Source organism: Tremella mesenterica, assembly GCF_000271645.1.
Source record: "Tremella mesenterica DSM 1558 unplaced genomic scaffold TREMEscaffold_8, whole genome shotgun sequence".
Classification (NCBI taxonomy): Eukaryota; Fungi; Basidiomycota; class Tremellomycetes; order Tremellales; family Tremellaceae; genus Tremella; species Tremella mesenterica.
The window spans coordinates 573,053-584,151 of NW_006711232.1; the positions used below are offsets into that span (position 1 = coordinate 573,053).

The 11,099-nt window shown below is 46.8% G+C and overlaps 3 protein-coding genes across 3 annotated transcripts; 1 reads left to right on the plus strand and 2 right to left on the minus strand.

Moving 5' to 3' along the window:
- Positions 1-282: 282 nt before the first annotated feature.
- Positions 283-4,871, plus strand: TREMEDRAFT_44723 (uncharacterized protein; the record flags this gene model as incomplete). Its single annotated transcript, XM_007005648.1, has 15 exons — positions 283-426; positions 669-776; positions 1,069-1,435; positions 1,618-1,738; positions 1,812-2,063; positions 2,119-2,207; positions 2,250-2,437; positions 2,491-2,715; positions 2,767-3,000; positions 3,042-3,306; positions 3,355-3,440; positions 3,628-3,865; positions 3,922-4,406; positions 4,563-4,610; positions 4,653-4,871. The coding sequence occupies 15 exons, from the start codon at positions 283-285 to the stop codon at positions 4,869-4,871; spliced, it is 3,069 nt and encodes a 1,022-aa protein (XP_007005710.1).
- Positions 4,872-5,240: 369 nt separating this feature from the next.
- On the minus strand, positions 5,241-6,710 carry TREMEDRAFT_39838 (uncharacterized protein; the record flags this gene model as incomplete). Its single annotated transcript, XM_007005622.1, has 5 exons — positions 6,512-6,710; positions 6,350-6,410; positions 6,166-6,237; positions 5,768-5,988; positions 5,241-5,584 (listed from the first exon to the last, which is right to left on the minus strand). Coding segments are annotated over exons 1-5 (828 nt in total), but the record flags the coding sequence as incomplete, so codon positions are not given.
- A 1,622-nt stretch (positions 6,711-8,332) lies between these two features.
- TREMEDRAFT_44729 (uncharacterized protein) lies at positions 8,333-10,763 on the minus strand. Its single transcript, XM_007005649.1, has 11 exons — positions 10,364-10,763; positions 10,122-10,217; positions 9,906-10,071; positions 9,720-9,859; positions 9,577-9,678; positions 9,249-9,528; positions 9,096-9,183; positions 8,927-9,050; positions 8,830-8,884; positions 8,600-8,781; positions 8,333-8,462 (listed from the first exon to the last, which is right to left on the minus strand). The coding sequence occupies exons 1-11, from the start codon at positions 10,741-10,743 to the stop codon at positions 8,435-8,437; spliced, it is 1,641 nt and encodes a 546-aa protein (XP_007005711.1). The 5' UTR covers positions 10,744-10,763; the 3' UTR covers positions 8,333-8,434.
- Positions 10,764-11,099: the final 336 nt, after the last annotated feature.

Below are 11,099 nucleotides of genomic sequence, written 5' to 3' on the forward strand. Positions count from 1 at the left end.
GATTCAACTGATCTCTCTGCATTTTATGCATCCTGAACTCTCTAGGATCACTCTACACCTCTTACATCTCAAGAATCCTCGATATTGAGGGAGCGCAGGGATTTGGGTGAGTAGTGACGGGATCCTCGCCAGTTGTGACGGGATTTGTGGGAAATGGCCAAATTTACGTCGGGATTAATTCGAGCTCCGTCAGGATTATCCCTACGCGCCCCGCATTCCAACTGGTTCACTCACAACCGACCCTTTAGACGGTCTCACTTCTGCTCGTGAGTTCATGAAACCATGTACTGGCCCACCACGGTATCCCGTCAACTCAGTATACCATGGCCTACCAACGAAGAGACTATACGACGTTTGAGGTCGAATAAGAAAGGCAACTTTTTCGCCATTCTGACTGAAACCACTTTATCGGTATGGGATGTCCGAGTGAGTTACTCGTTGTCATCTCATCTTGACCCCATCCACTTCCTTCATCTTTACTCTCTTCTTTGCTTCTCGGTCGATCTTAGTATTTACCAAGTAATGATATGACTATATTATCATCATCTCATTTGATGGTTGACCAAGATATCTGACGAATGTATTTCTCCGTTCGTTATGAGGTTCCTGAAACATTCGTATTACGTCTTGGTGCTGGAACCTCCCGAGGATGAAGACTGACACGAAAGCCTACTGTACTCCAGCTGGCATCTATCAGAACCCCGAAGAACGTCTCAAGATGGGGAAATAATGACGATGTATTTTGGTCTCATGATGGAAGAGGTATCATTGTGCTTGTAAGTTTTTCAACATCCCCCTCCCCACCTTCTTACAGCTTATGACCAACCTTCATTCCTCTCTGTCTTGTGTAGTGAATGCTACCTGGTCTTCCTTCAGCTTGTCATTTGTTTCTGGCTCTCTCCCTTCTGTATTCTGATTACCCTCTCTCGCTCCTTTCAATATTCTTCCCGTCCTTGTCCGCACCTCTCATTATCATCTGTGATCCTTCAAGTTCTTTTCATTCAATAACATCTCGCGGATCTTTGATCCATCTCAATCCAACGATGATAAACTCTGACCTCGTGACAGACATCTAACTCTCATCTCCTCTTTTACACTCTCGTCCCCTCCAACCTCCCCGCTTATACCCTTCGCACCGATCCCTCTTTTCCTCCAGGTGACGGACCAGGAGAAGGAGACCCACTCATGGGTTGGCAACTAGATTATCGAGGTGCAGCTTTCGCTATGGGATCATGTACTTCTCTTCTGGTTCAAACTCATAATCTCATGTTATGTCTTCGACATCCTCCGGCGATATTGACTGTTCCTTATCCATTACCTCAGGAGATGTTGAGTTTGGAAAGTGATGTACCACCTGTTCCACTTGATGGTGGGGAAGGGAAGGATGTACAAATTTGGGAGTTTGAAGGTTCTGGGGAATGGATGAGGATGGTTGGTGAGTGACCTTGACTTCATCTTATCAACTCTAGGACGACATATCTCGACCCTTGATTGTTTCTCCTTACACGATTCACTACAACCGTTTTGAACTGCCCATTTTTCATGATCGAAACGGATTTACAAAAGAGCGACGAATGGAGAAATGTTCAGGTGTCCAGAATCTTGGCTGAAAGTAAGAAAATTCACTACCCATTCCACGCGACCTCCACGTCAGCAAGGTTCAAGGAATGCAAACCATGTGGATCATGACCACAACCGAAGGAAGAGTGTATGCGCTTCATCGCCCTTACAGTCGCTCGTGGTCTGAGGTATGTCGTCTCACCACTTCTACCATAGTCCAACTTTGGTGACATAGCCTAGTCTGCACCCAGTACTCCATTCGCGACACCCCATAACGAAGATCGACATGGTTCTAAATCATCCGCCACACGTTTCGCTGGCCGGCTTCTCTACCCATCACCCCGACCATCGTCCGAAACGTCAAATCCATCGCATAGCATAGCCGCATTGGGTCTTTTGCACGCAAGTGACATGGACGCCGAAGTAGAGGTCACTCCGGAAAACAAAGCCCTGGAGGTCGCCAGCAACGGTCGATATGGCTTGATAGCTGTGGGGTGTGCCAAGTAAGTCAGCTTGCTTAATTCGTATGGCTGAGAACGAGTCAGCTGAACTTTGCAGTGGTAACGTCGAAATCATCACCCTCCTTCCTGAACCCCACCCCATTCGGCATTCTCATACACTTGACCTAAAACGATCTGCCAACCTGCGTAAGTCGTCCTACGTCCTTCGACGAAAACTAAGATTTACAGGTACATCTCCAGGATTGGTCACTTGCTTGCAGTGGACCTCGGATGGATTCTGCCTGGCAGTGGGATATCAACATGCTTGGGCTGTCTGGTCCGTTAGTGGACGACTTGCTGGTTTCGGAGCTCGAGAGATTGTAGAGGAAACTCGTGTCGGTGTTGAAGATACCTTCAATTCCGGCGTCGCAGATTTGGTAGGTCTAGTTACACCATATGCCGAACCATTGATCAAGAAGCTGACCGTAAGTTCTGGGCACCGGGCAACTTGGAGTTGTTCGTCCGGCCCTCCTCAGATCAAACGGCGTTATACTCTATGCCCTTCGTCAAAAGTGCGACCACTACCCAACATTCACCTGATAACACGCGATATGCCTTTCTGCAGATGGACGATAGGGTGTTGGTTTATCGAGGTGCTGATCAGCCCGACATGAGTGTGATCAACCCCGAGTCGGACGTATGGGAGCATGTCAAGGTAGCTCCATTCCTTGTCGGGCTCATTGTCCGCGCAGAGGTTGATGTACAGATACCTAGCGATTACATTGCTACAAACTGGCCCATACGTTACGCCTCTATTTCTTCCGATGGGAAATTCATTGCTGTGGCTGGTGGTAGAGGTTTGGCTCATTATTCTGCTGATAGTCGAAGGTGGGAGATCGTCTTCGAAGGAGAACAAGAGTTTCGCTTCGTGGTCCGCGGAGGTCTTCTTTGGTTCCAGCATGTTCTGATAGCGGCTGTAGAGGTTGGAAAAGTGCACCAGGTGAGCTACCTCGAGATAGGGCGAAGTAGCTGAACTCTCAGATACGTCTCTATTCTCGAGAGTCCGATGCTACAGAAGGCAGGGTACTGCATTCCGCTACTCTGAGAGCTCCCGTACAAGTCATGTCACTGTTAAACAACTCGCTGCTTGTATATACCACAGATAATACTTTGTATCATTTCCTCATCATTCCTTCCAAAGGAAACATTAGGCTTTATCTTTGTGGAAGCATCAGTTTTGAAGGTGTTGTTCAAGTCCCAAGTCGGGTCAAGGCGTTGTCGTGGTTAGTCCCAGAGGCTCAGAGTAGTGAGTAAAGCTTTCCATTCTCATCGTGAACGAACTGATTCAGGCTAGATCTTGGAGATCCATCGGATGATCTTATAGTTGCTACCATCATCTTCTTGGTGGATCGCAAGTTGCTGCTTCTCCGACCTCGACGAGTAAGTCATTGTCATTTCAAAACATCCTTCTGATCCACTCGTCGCCGATGGCCGATGGCTTGGGTGTAACATCCGTCTTTGCTTGCTTGCTATCTTGCGACACTCGTTGTCTCGAAGTCTTCGGGCAGTTTGTCGCGGCAGTCCATGGACTTGAATCTATTGCAAGAGACAGATAGCTGACAAACAGGCCGCCAACGACGAGGTACGGTACGATATGCAAACCTTGGCCGATTCCATCGAATGTTACTGGACGCATCTCAGTGGAGTGGGCACACTCGAGAACTCCCTCTGGGGATACGACGGTTCCAGCATGCGAGTGTGGCTTGATGCTTTGACCATCGAGGCGACTCGAGTGGACATTGACAAGGATGCTTATGAGAGCGTGAAGGAAAGTGTCTCCCTTGATTTGGACTTTTATCCCTTGTGTGAGTCCTTCATCCTTGTGTCTCTATAAAATAAGACATAAACACTGATTTCTAAGCTATCCTCATGGACAAGGGCATCATCATCGGTGTTGACCACGAAACTTCCACTCGATCACTCCCGTTTTCTTTACACAAACTCGAAACTCGAAGTCGTCTATTCTTACCCCCTTTTCTGCAGTATCATCTCTCCACTCCTCATTTACCTAACGCTTTGGCTTTCGCGGCAAATTATCAATCCCTCATCTACTTTACTCATTCACTAGAAATCTTACTTCATACGGTACTCGAAGCGGACCTTTCACCACAAAACAAATCCACCTTGCTTCAGACTACTGTGGAATTCCTCGATCATTTCACAGAATCACTAGAGGTCGTAGTGGCTTGCGCGAGAAAGACCGATCCTCGGATGTGGGAAATGTTATTTGATGTGGTCGGTAAACCTAGAGATCTATTTGAGAAATGTTTGAAAGCGGGGAAATTAGATGTTGCTACGTCGTATTTGTTGGTATTACACAATATGGAGATGTTGGATGATGCAAAGGTAGGTTCAACTTAATTTTTTCACAATATCATAAATCCACATTGTACCCTGTGTCATTCATACATTGTTCTGCTACGTTCTCTCACTGTACCTCTCTCTGTTCTTCTCACATCATTAAGTTCATGTGAAGTATAAGTTGTGTACTGACACCACCAGGACGCAGTCAGATTATTACGTTTAGCCATGACGGCCAAAGAGTACAAGGTCAGTATCATGGACCTCACCTCAATAAAAACTGATGAAGAGTTGTGTAAAGATATTCTCAGATTCTTACATTCCATCGACGAAACCGGTCATGCGTTGAGGAAAGCCATTGGAGAAGTCCAATTACTCGAATTGGAACCAGCTACACCGCTCAACATCTCGAATCCCAGACTTGTACATCCGCCATTCACTCCGATCTTTTCGCCCGCTTCGGATTTCGATGATACGCCAGGACGAGTGACCCTGACCCCTGCCGATTGACAGTGCTGCACGCTACATCTTCCACCCCAACTTCTGTCGGATGACGCCCTCCCGTGCTAGCCTTGATGACAGGAGGAGACGCGTTGTCTCAATCTTGTGCCATAGTAGAACCTCAGCAACGAACGACTTCCTCGACACGATCACGAACGATTTCACAAGAGACGAGCTCATTGATCTTGGTCCACACATCATGCATGATACGATAATCTTATGAATAGAGGGCCATTTCCGGAAAAGGGGTTCAATATTTGTACTGTCTACCATTCATTCGGCGTATTTCGAATCCCTCATTTCATCACCTGTCATCTACTCGCTCAAAGTCTCCATATCCCTCTCGTAAGACACCGTCACTGGCAATTGAGGGAAACCAGCTTCGACCCAAGCCTTAACGCCGGCCACCGCCTCGACGGGTCGACGCTTGTAACGCATCATATATCCCTGCAAGGCCGAGGAGGTGGTGCTGTCCACAGGTATATCAGCTGCAAATTTGTCTGCCAGTTCTGAGATGTTGATTGTTTCTTCGTATGAAGGTGTAGGTGGTGGAGTGAGGGCGAGAGTGGACAGGAGGAGTTTTTTCTCGTCCGAAATCTCAGGGGATGTATCTTCAGGAGTGGGAGGAATGGAGGGAGGACGTGAGGCGTAGAAATGAAGGAATAGTTCTCGGATTTGTTCTTTGGTCGTATGTTTGAATTCGATCAATACATCACATCGGCCTAGATGTTAGCTCGATCGATAACCTCAACTTCCACATTGGCTGCTTGAAGGTCATGGAGGACTACGATTGTCCTTGGGCGCTGATGGAGTGACATCAAAATGGACCGAAGACGATTGAGGCTGTTCATGAGGAGGAATGACACATTAGGAGGATGGGATTTATGGGGAAATTAAAAACTCACCGGCACGTTTGATAGCTGGATCAATACGGTCGAGATGATTCGTCGTGCAGAATAACAACCTCCCTTCTGATGCAGCTACACCGTCTAGAGCATTGAGTAGACCGGAAAGTGTCACTCTGCTCTTCTCACGTTCTTTCTTCGTACCATTTTGTTTCTTGTCCTTCTCGTTCGAATCGTTTGTGGAATCTTTGTCTTCTTCACGATCACGTAAAGCGCAATCTCTGATGGATCAACATGTGACAACCCGTCTCAATGCATACAAAGGGTATGACTACTGTATCATACTCATGAGAAAAACAGCTATGTTGATGTTTGAACATTTTCTACACCAGGTATTGGTGAACGTCATAAGGTTGAATGACTCTTTCAAAATGAGGAAAGACGAAAAGGTCACTTACATATCTTCCATGAGTAATATACTACGTCCACTCATATCATTGATGAGGGTCGTGAGAGCGGAATCGTCCATCCTATTTTATCATCAGTGACGACTGTTTGTCTAATGTCTGGTCCAGTAAACGAGGACGAGCACAAACCATGAGCAGATCGAAGGTTGACCAAGATTAGAGTAAAATTACTCACCAACTGGCCGAAAGACTCAAATTGTATAAATCAACATCGAGTGTAGAAGCCAAAGCGGCGACTACGAAATTAATCTTTCACCTAATTCCGTGAAACTTCACCTTTTACCCTCCCTCTTTACAAATAGGAATTGGACATTATTATTATATCAAAATAACTCACTCATACTAGATTTCCCTGTTCCTGGTAACCCATATAACATATACCCTCTCCTCCATGGTTGACCTCTTTCGCGATAAAATTTCTCCTCCCGCAAAAATTCCATGACATCATATAACAAATTATCTTTCATACATTTTGGTAAGATGACAGAATCCCATCGTCTAGCAGGTCTCGGGTCGGTGTTTCGCCAACATAAACCACCCAATCTATCTGGAAGTAGAATTCTCAATTGACCACGATCTTTGTTATTGTAATACATTCTAGCGGCAGCTATGAAATCTTTGAAAAGAGCTGTGGATCCTAAGAATGTGCTGATAGATCAACGAATTTGGTTCTCATATTGATTGATACCTCAGCCCTCGACGTTATACCAGTATTCTGTATCTTTGGATTGTCGTTGTCTGTCTGGATCATATAAATCATGGCAGGTTTGTAAGAGGTATGAGATAAGTTAAGAATGACAATGATAAAAGTGATTTGGAATTTCATGAAAAATTAAAAGAAGAGAAGACAAGAGAAAAAAGTAAAACACACCTCATGAAAAACCATTGATGAGCTTCCATACCCTCTGAAATTTGAACAGACCGAATCTTGATGGTTTTACCCTTGAAGTGGATATATTGAGGGGTTTCTGTCATGTCATCAGGATCAAATACTTCTTTACTCTTCTTCATAATAAACGAGTTGATGATTGGTCCGGAACCTTCAAACGGTGTAGAAATGGGAAGATGTACTGTGTGCTGTCTGAAATTTTCGGACGAGTACATCGGTTGTGAATGAAAGGAGTTGGGAGGGTTGTGCACACGTACCACTCGAAGGTCTGAACAATACATGAGCTTCGTCCATCTCACCATACCCCTTCATCCAACGTGTTTGAACGGCAACGTGAGTAGGCGTCTTATTCCCACTAGGCCAAATAGCACCTAATAACACAGCCCAAAATGTCGGCTTTTCTTCCGTGTGATCACGCACATGGAGGGTAAGGAAATGAAGTAACCATTGATAAGCCATGTCATGTTCTTGGACACTTGCCGTGGAGGTGAATTCTATCATCAGTGTGAGATTCTCAGATTGATCACTTCCCCGGAATTTCGTTCCTATGTGAGAGGGATGACAGAGAGTTTCTTCTTGGCAGATGTGACTTCTGATGTGCTGGAAAGACGGAGCATGGATCAAGAAAATGTCAATTACTTACCACTCATCAGACTACCAGAAACAAATTTCCAGAAAGCTTGGACCATTTGCCATCCCAGCGCCACGGCGGTAAGTTTGAGACCATCTTGTAGAACAGGATAAGCTACCAAAAACCCTTGGATTTGGATGGAAAGAGTGGCAAGGAGGTTACGCATATTGTCACTTGATTTGGAGGGGGAGTATCAGGTTGGAGCGAGTGTGAAAAGAGTCATTCATAAATAATCAGTCAAACGTCTAGTCAGCTGTCCAGTCATCCTCTGACGAGTCGACTACGGATCCGAAAGATGCCTCGTGGAATCCCGAAGGGAATGTAGGATTCTTCATCCATCAATCAAGCTGATCAGATCCGTGGTCATCGGGCACGCTGACCATCACGAAGGGGGTGCAGACCAGGACTGCAGTGGTGGATACCGTTTGTATGATAGTAAGGCGTACAGAAGGGAGGTGATAAGAAAGAATGGGGTTTTACCTAATGCGGGCGAAGGAAGGAGGACTGATGGTGATCTTCTGAAGATGTCCTCATGGGGACTAATGATTGCTTTCCTTTGACCTTTGCGAGGATGATCATCGTTCGAGTCAGTCAATCTTAGGTATCACGTCTAGTCAGCATCGGCCCACCCGACAGCAAGTCATTCGTATATGATCGTGACATTGAACATGTGGCAAATCTTCGTTGCTTCTTCGTGCACCTCGTTCCCACGATTGCTAGTCGAGTCGATTCGATTGCAATCATGACATGATTTCGTATCGGCGGTACCTGGAGGTCAGCGAGCGATCGTATGAACAGGGTATGAGTGCATAGGATGGTTCAGGTAGTCGAGCGTCGACTCCCTCCGCGCCACTGAAAGCCAAGTGGTGAAAGATGCAGAATGGACATAGGTCAGAAACACTCACGTATACCCCAAGAATGCCAGATCTTTCTTTGCATCCGGGCCCATCTCCGCGCCCTGAGGTATCTCCGGGACCTGGTCCAGCTCATCGGTGGGGAAATAGGACGTATCGGTGATGCTGCGGAGATGAGGAACAAAAGGAGCGTCGATCTCTCGGATAGAAGCCCAGTCAACTCCGTAGAAGAACTGAAGGTTAGTCAACTTGACAATGATCGAATGCCGACAGAAACTTACGGGATGTGATTTGATCTGCTCGACGGTGTAACGACGCTCGGCTTCACACAACATCCTGCCAGTCAGAAGCGTGATCTACAAAGGCTGCCGAACTCACCTTCGGACTATATCTTCTGCCTCTCTGCTGAGATGTACATCATCCGGGAAGAAGAGGTGCTCTCGCCAATTACAAATCTTCCTATACACATCATGGGCATTTTCCGAGCAAAATGGTGGATAACCTTCATGTTAGCTGTTGCACGATGGGCGAAAATCAGCTGACATACCGACAAGACATTCAAACATGATTGCACCCAAAGACCACCAATCGCACTCTTTGCCGTAGCCTTTCTGCATGAAAATTTCAGGAGATATCTGCAAGTCAGCAAGATCGTGTATTCCGACACAAGGAGTATAGGTGTGTATCTTCCTCCACTTACATAGTCTGGTGTCCCAACTGTGGAGTAGGCCAACTTGCGTCGATTCGCCTTCCATGTGGCAATATCCTGTTTACTCGTCATGGTGAGATTGATAGCATTGACCATGACACTGTTTCTGGGAGCGTTGGATGTCTTCGTGGTGGCGTTCGAATTGCCACCTCCTAAAAGACGTTGATAGTACATGGAATCGTGTTGCTTGTGAAAGCCAGTAGACAGACCAAAGTCAGACAGCTTAATGTGACCAGTAGCGTCTATGAGGATATTATCAGGTTTGATGTCGCTGTTGGTGAGCTGGCTGAAAGACTCCGTCGTCTGTTAGCTGACTCACCGATGGATGAAGCCCAGATTGTGAACAGCCTCAATAGCTAGAATACACTCGGCCATATAGAACTTCGTCACATCCTCGGAAAAAGTATCATATTTGATCAACCTGCCTGTCAGCTCGAACTCCAATACGCCAGCTGAGCTCACATTGTCATGAGATCCCCGCCTGGCAAAAATTCCATCACCAGATACAGATACTGCATGTCCTGGAATGAATAATACAGCTGTACCACCCAGGGCGAGTTCGATTCTGCCAACACGTCACGCTCTGCACGAACGTGGGCAAGCTAAACGTCAGTAATCTCGTAAGAATAACATGACACTTCTACACACCTGGTCCTTCTTGAACATTTCGCTCTTCTTCAAAGTCTTCATAGCAAAGATCTTTGCGCTGTCGACTTTCTGCACCAAGCGAACTTCTCCGAAGGCACCCTTACCAATGACTTTGACGGTGCGGAAATCGTCGAGACCTATTCTGGTCCTTCTCAATCGTAGGAAGCTAGTAGGTGAGCAACTTAGCTGTGAGACAGCAAGCATGCTGTTACTCACTTGGCTTCTTTGTAGCCTAAAGCTTGCATGCGACGACGTTTGAGTGCTTCCGGGGTATACTGATCTCTAGCAAGTTCTTCCGCCAACTTCTTCATTCTGCTTGTCAGCTTTGATACATGTGATGCCTACGCTTTGGACTGCATGACTGATGACGGTTAAGTCAAAGCATGAAAGAGAGAGAGGGAGAGTACAGTCATGGTGATGAAGAGGCTCAGGCCCTGTCTGTGTAAGTCTGGACCCACCTATCCTTTCTGGCCACGACGTTCTCAACCGTTTCTTTGTAGAACAACTCTAGCTTCATTTTGGCGGCGGTTGCCTTGCCCTGAGTCTGCTCGCCATACTGCCCCGGTTTCCTATCGAAAAAGACATAATCGGGATCTTTCTCAGCCTGAGAGGAACTACCAGAGCCAGAAGTGTTAGTGCGCTGTATCTGAGAAGAGGGCTGGAGTGACCCCGGGGGACCGAGGTTGAGGGCAGCGATCTGAGGGAGAGGAGAAGTGGTGCGACTCTGTCCCTGAGCGGATGACTTGAGCATCTGTTGAGGAGCCGGATTGAAAGTGGGCTGGAAGGGGGAAGTAGGGTTGTAGGAAGGACCTGGTTGGGGGGAAGTACGATATGCCATGGTGCTCGGTGGGTAGTTGGGTGGAGTAGAGTAGAGTGAGGTCAAGGTGGGTGAAAGTGTCAAGCTCAACGTCGCGTCGAAAGGCTCGTGCGTACAGAAGTGGCAGGCCACGCGAGCCTATTTTACCAACCCCGGGGCTCGGTCATCGGCTAAATCCGACAGGGATCCTCCTTCTCGGTGACTTTCTCTCAATTCATCAACCCCCACCCTATATATTCTTACAAATCCTATACATAGTTTCTTCTACTCAGCCCATACATTCTATTTTAGTACACCCACTCCGTTTCTTATTTACCCCAACCTTCTCTCAGCCTCACAACATCAGTCACTTCACCTCACAACATCACCCCGATCAC

Bases quoted from the DNA above. Each gene is read 5' to 3' on its own strand.
- TREMEDRAFT_44729 (XM_007005649.1), bottom strand. From the start codon at position 10,743: ATGGCATATCGTACTTCCCCCCAACCAGGTCCTTCCTACAACCCTACT. The intron at 9,860-9,905 runs GTGTGTAGAAGT...ACTGACGTTTAG, and splicing joins AAATGTTCAAGAAGGACCAG to CTTGCCCACGTTCGTGCAGA. The intron at 9,051-9,095 runs GTATGTCAGCTG...GCTAACATGAAG, and splicing joins CATGTTTGAATGTCTTGTCG to GTTATCCACCATTTTGCTCG.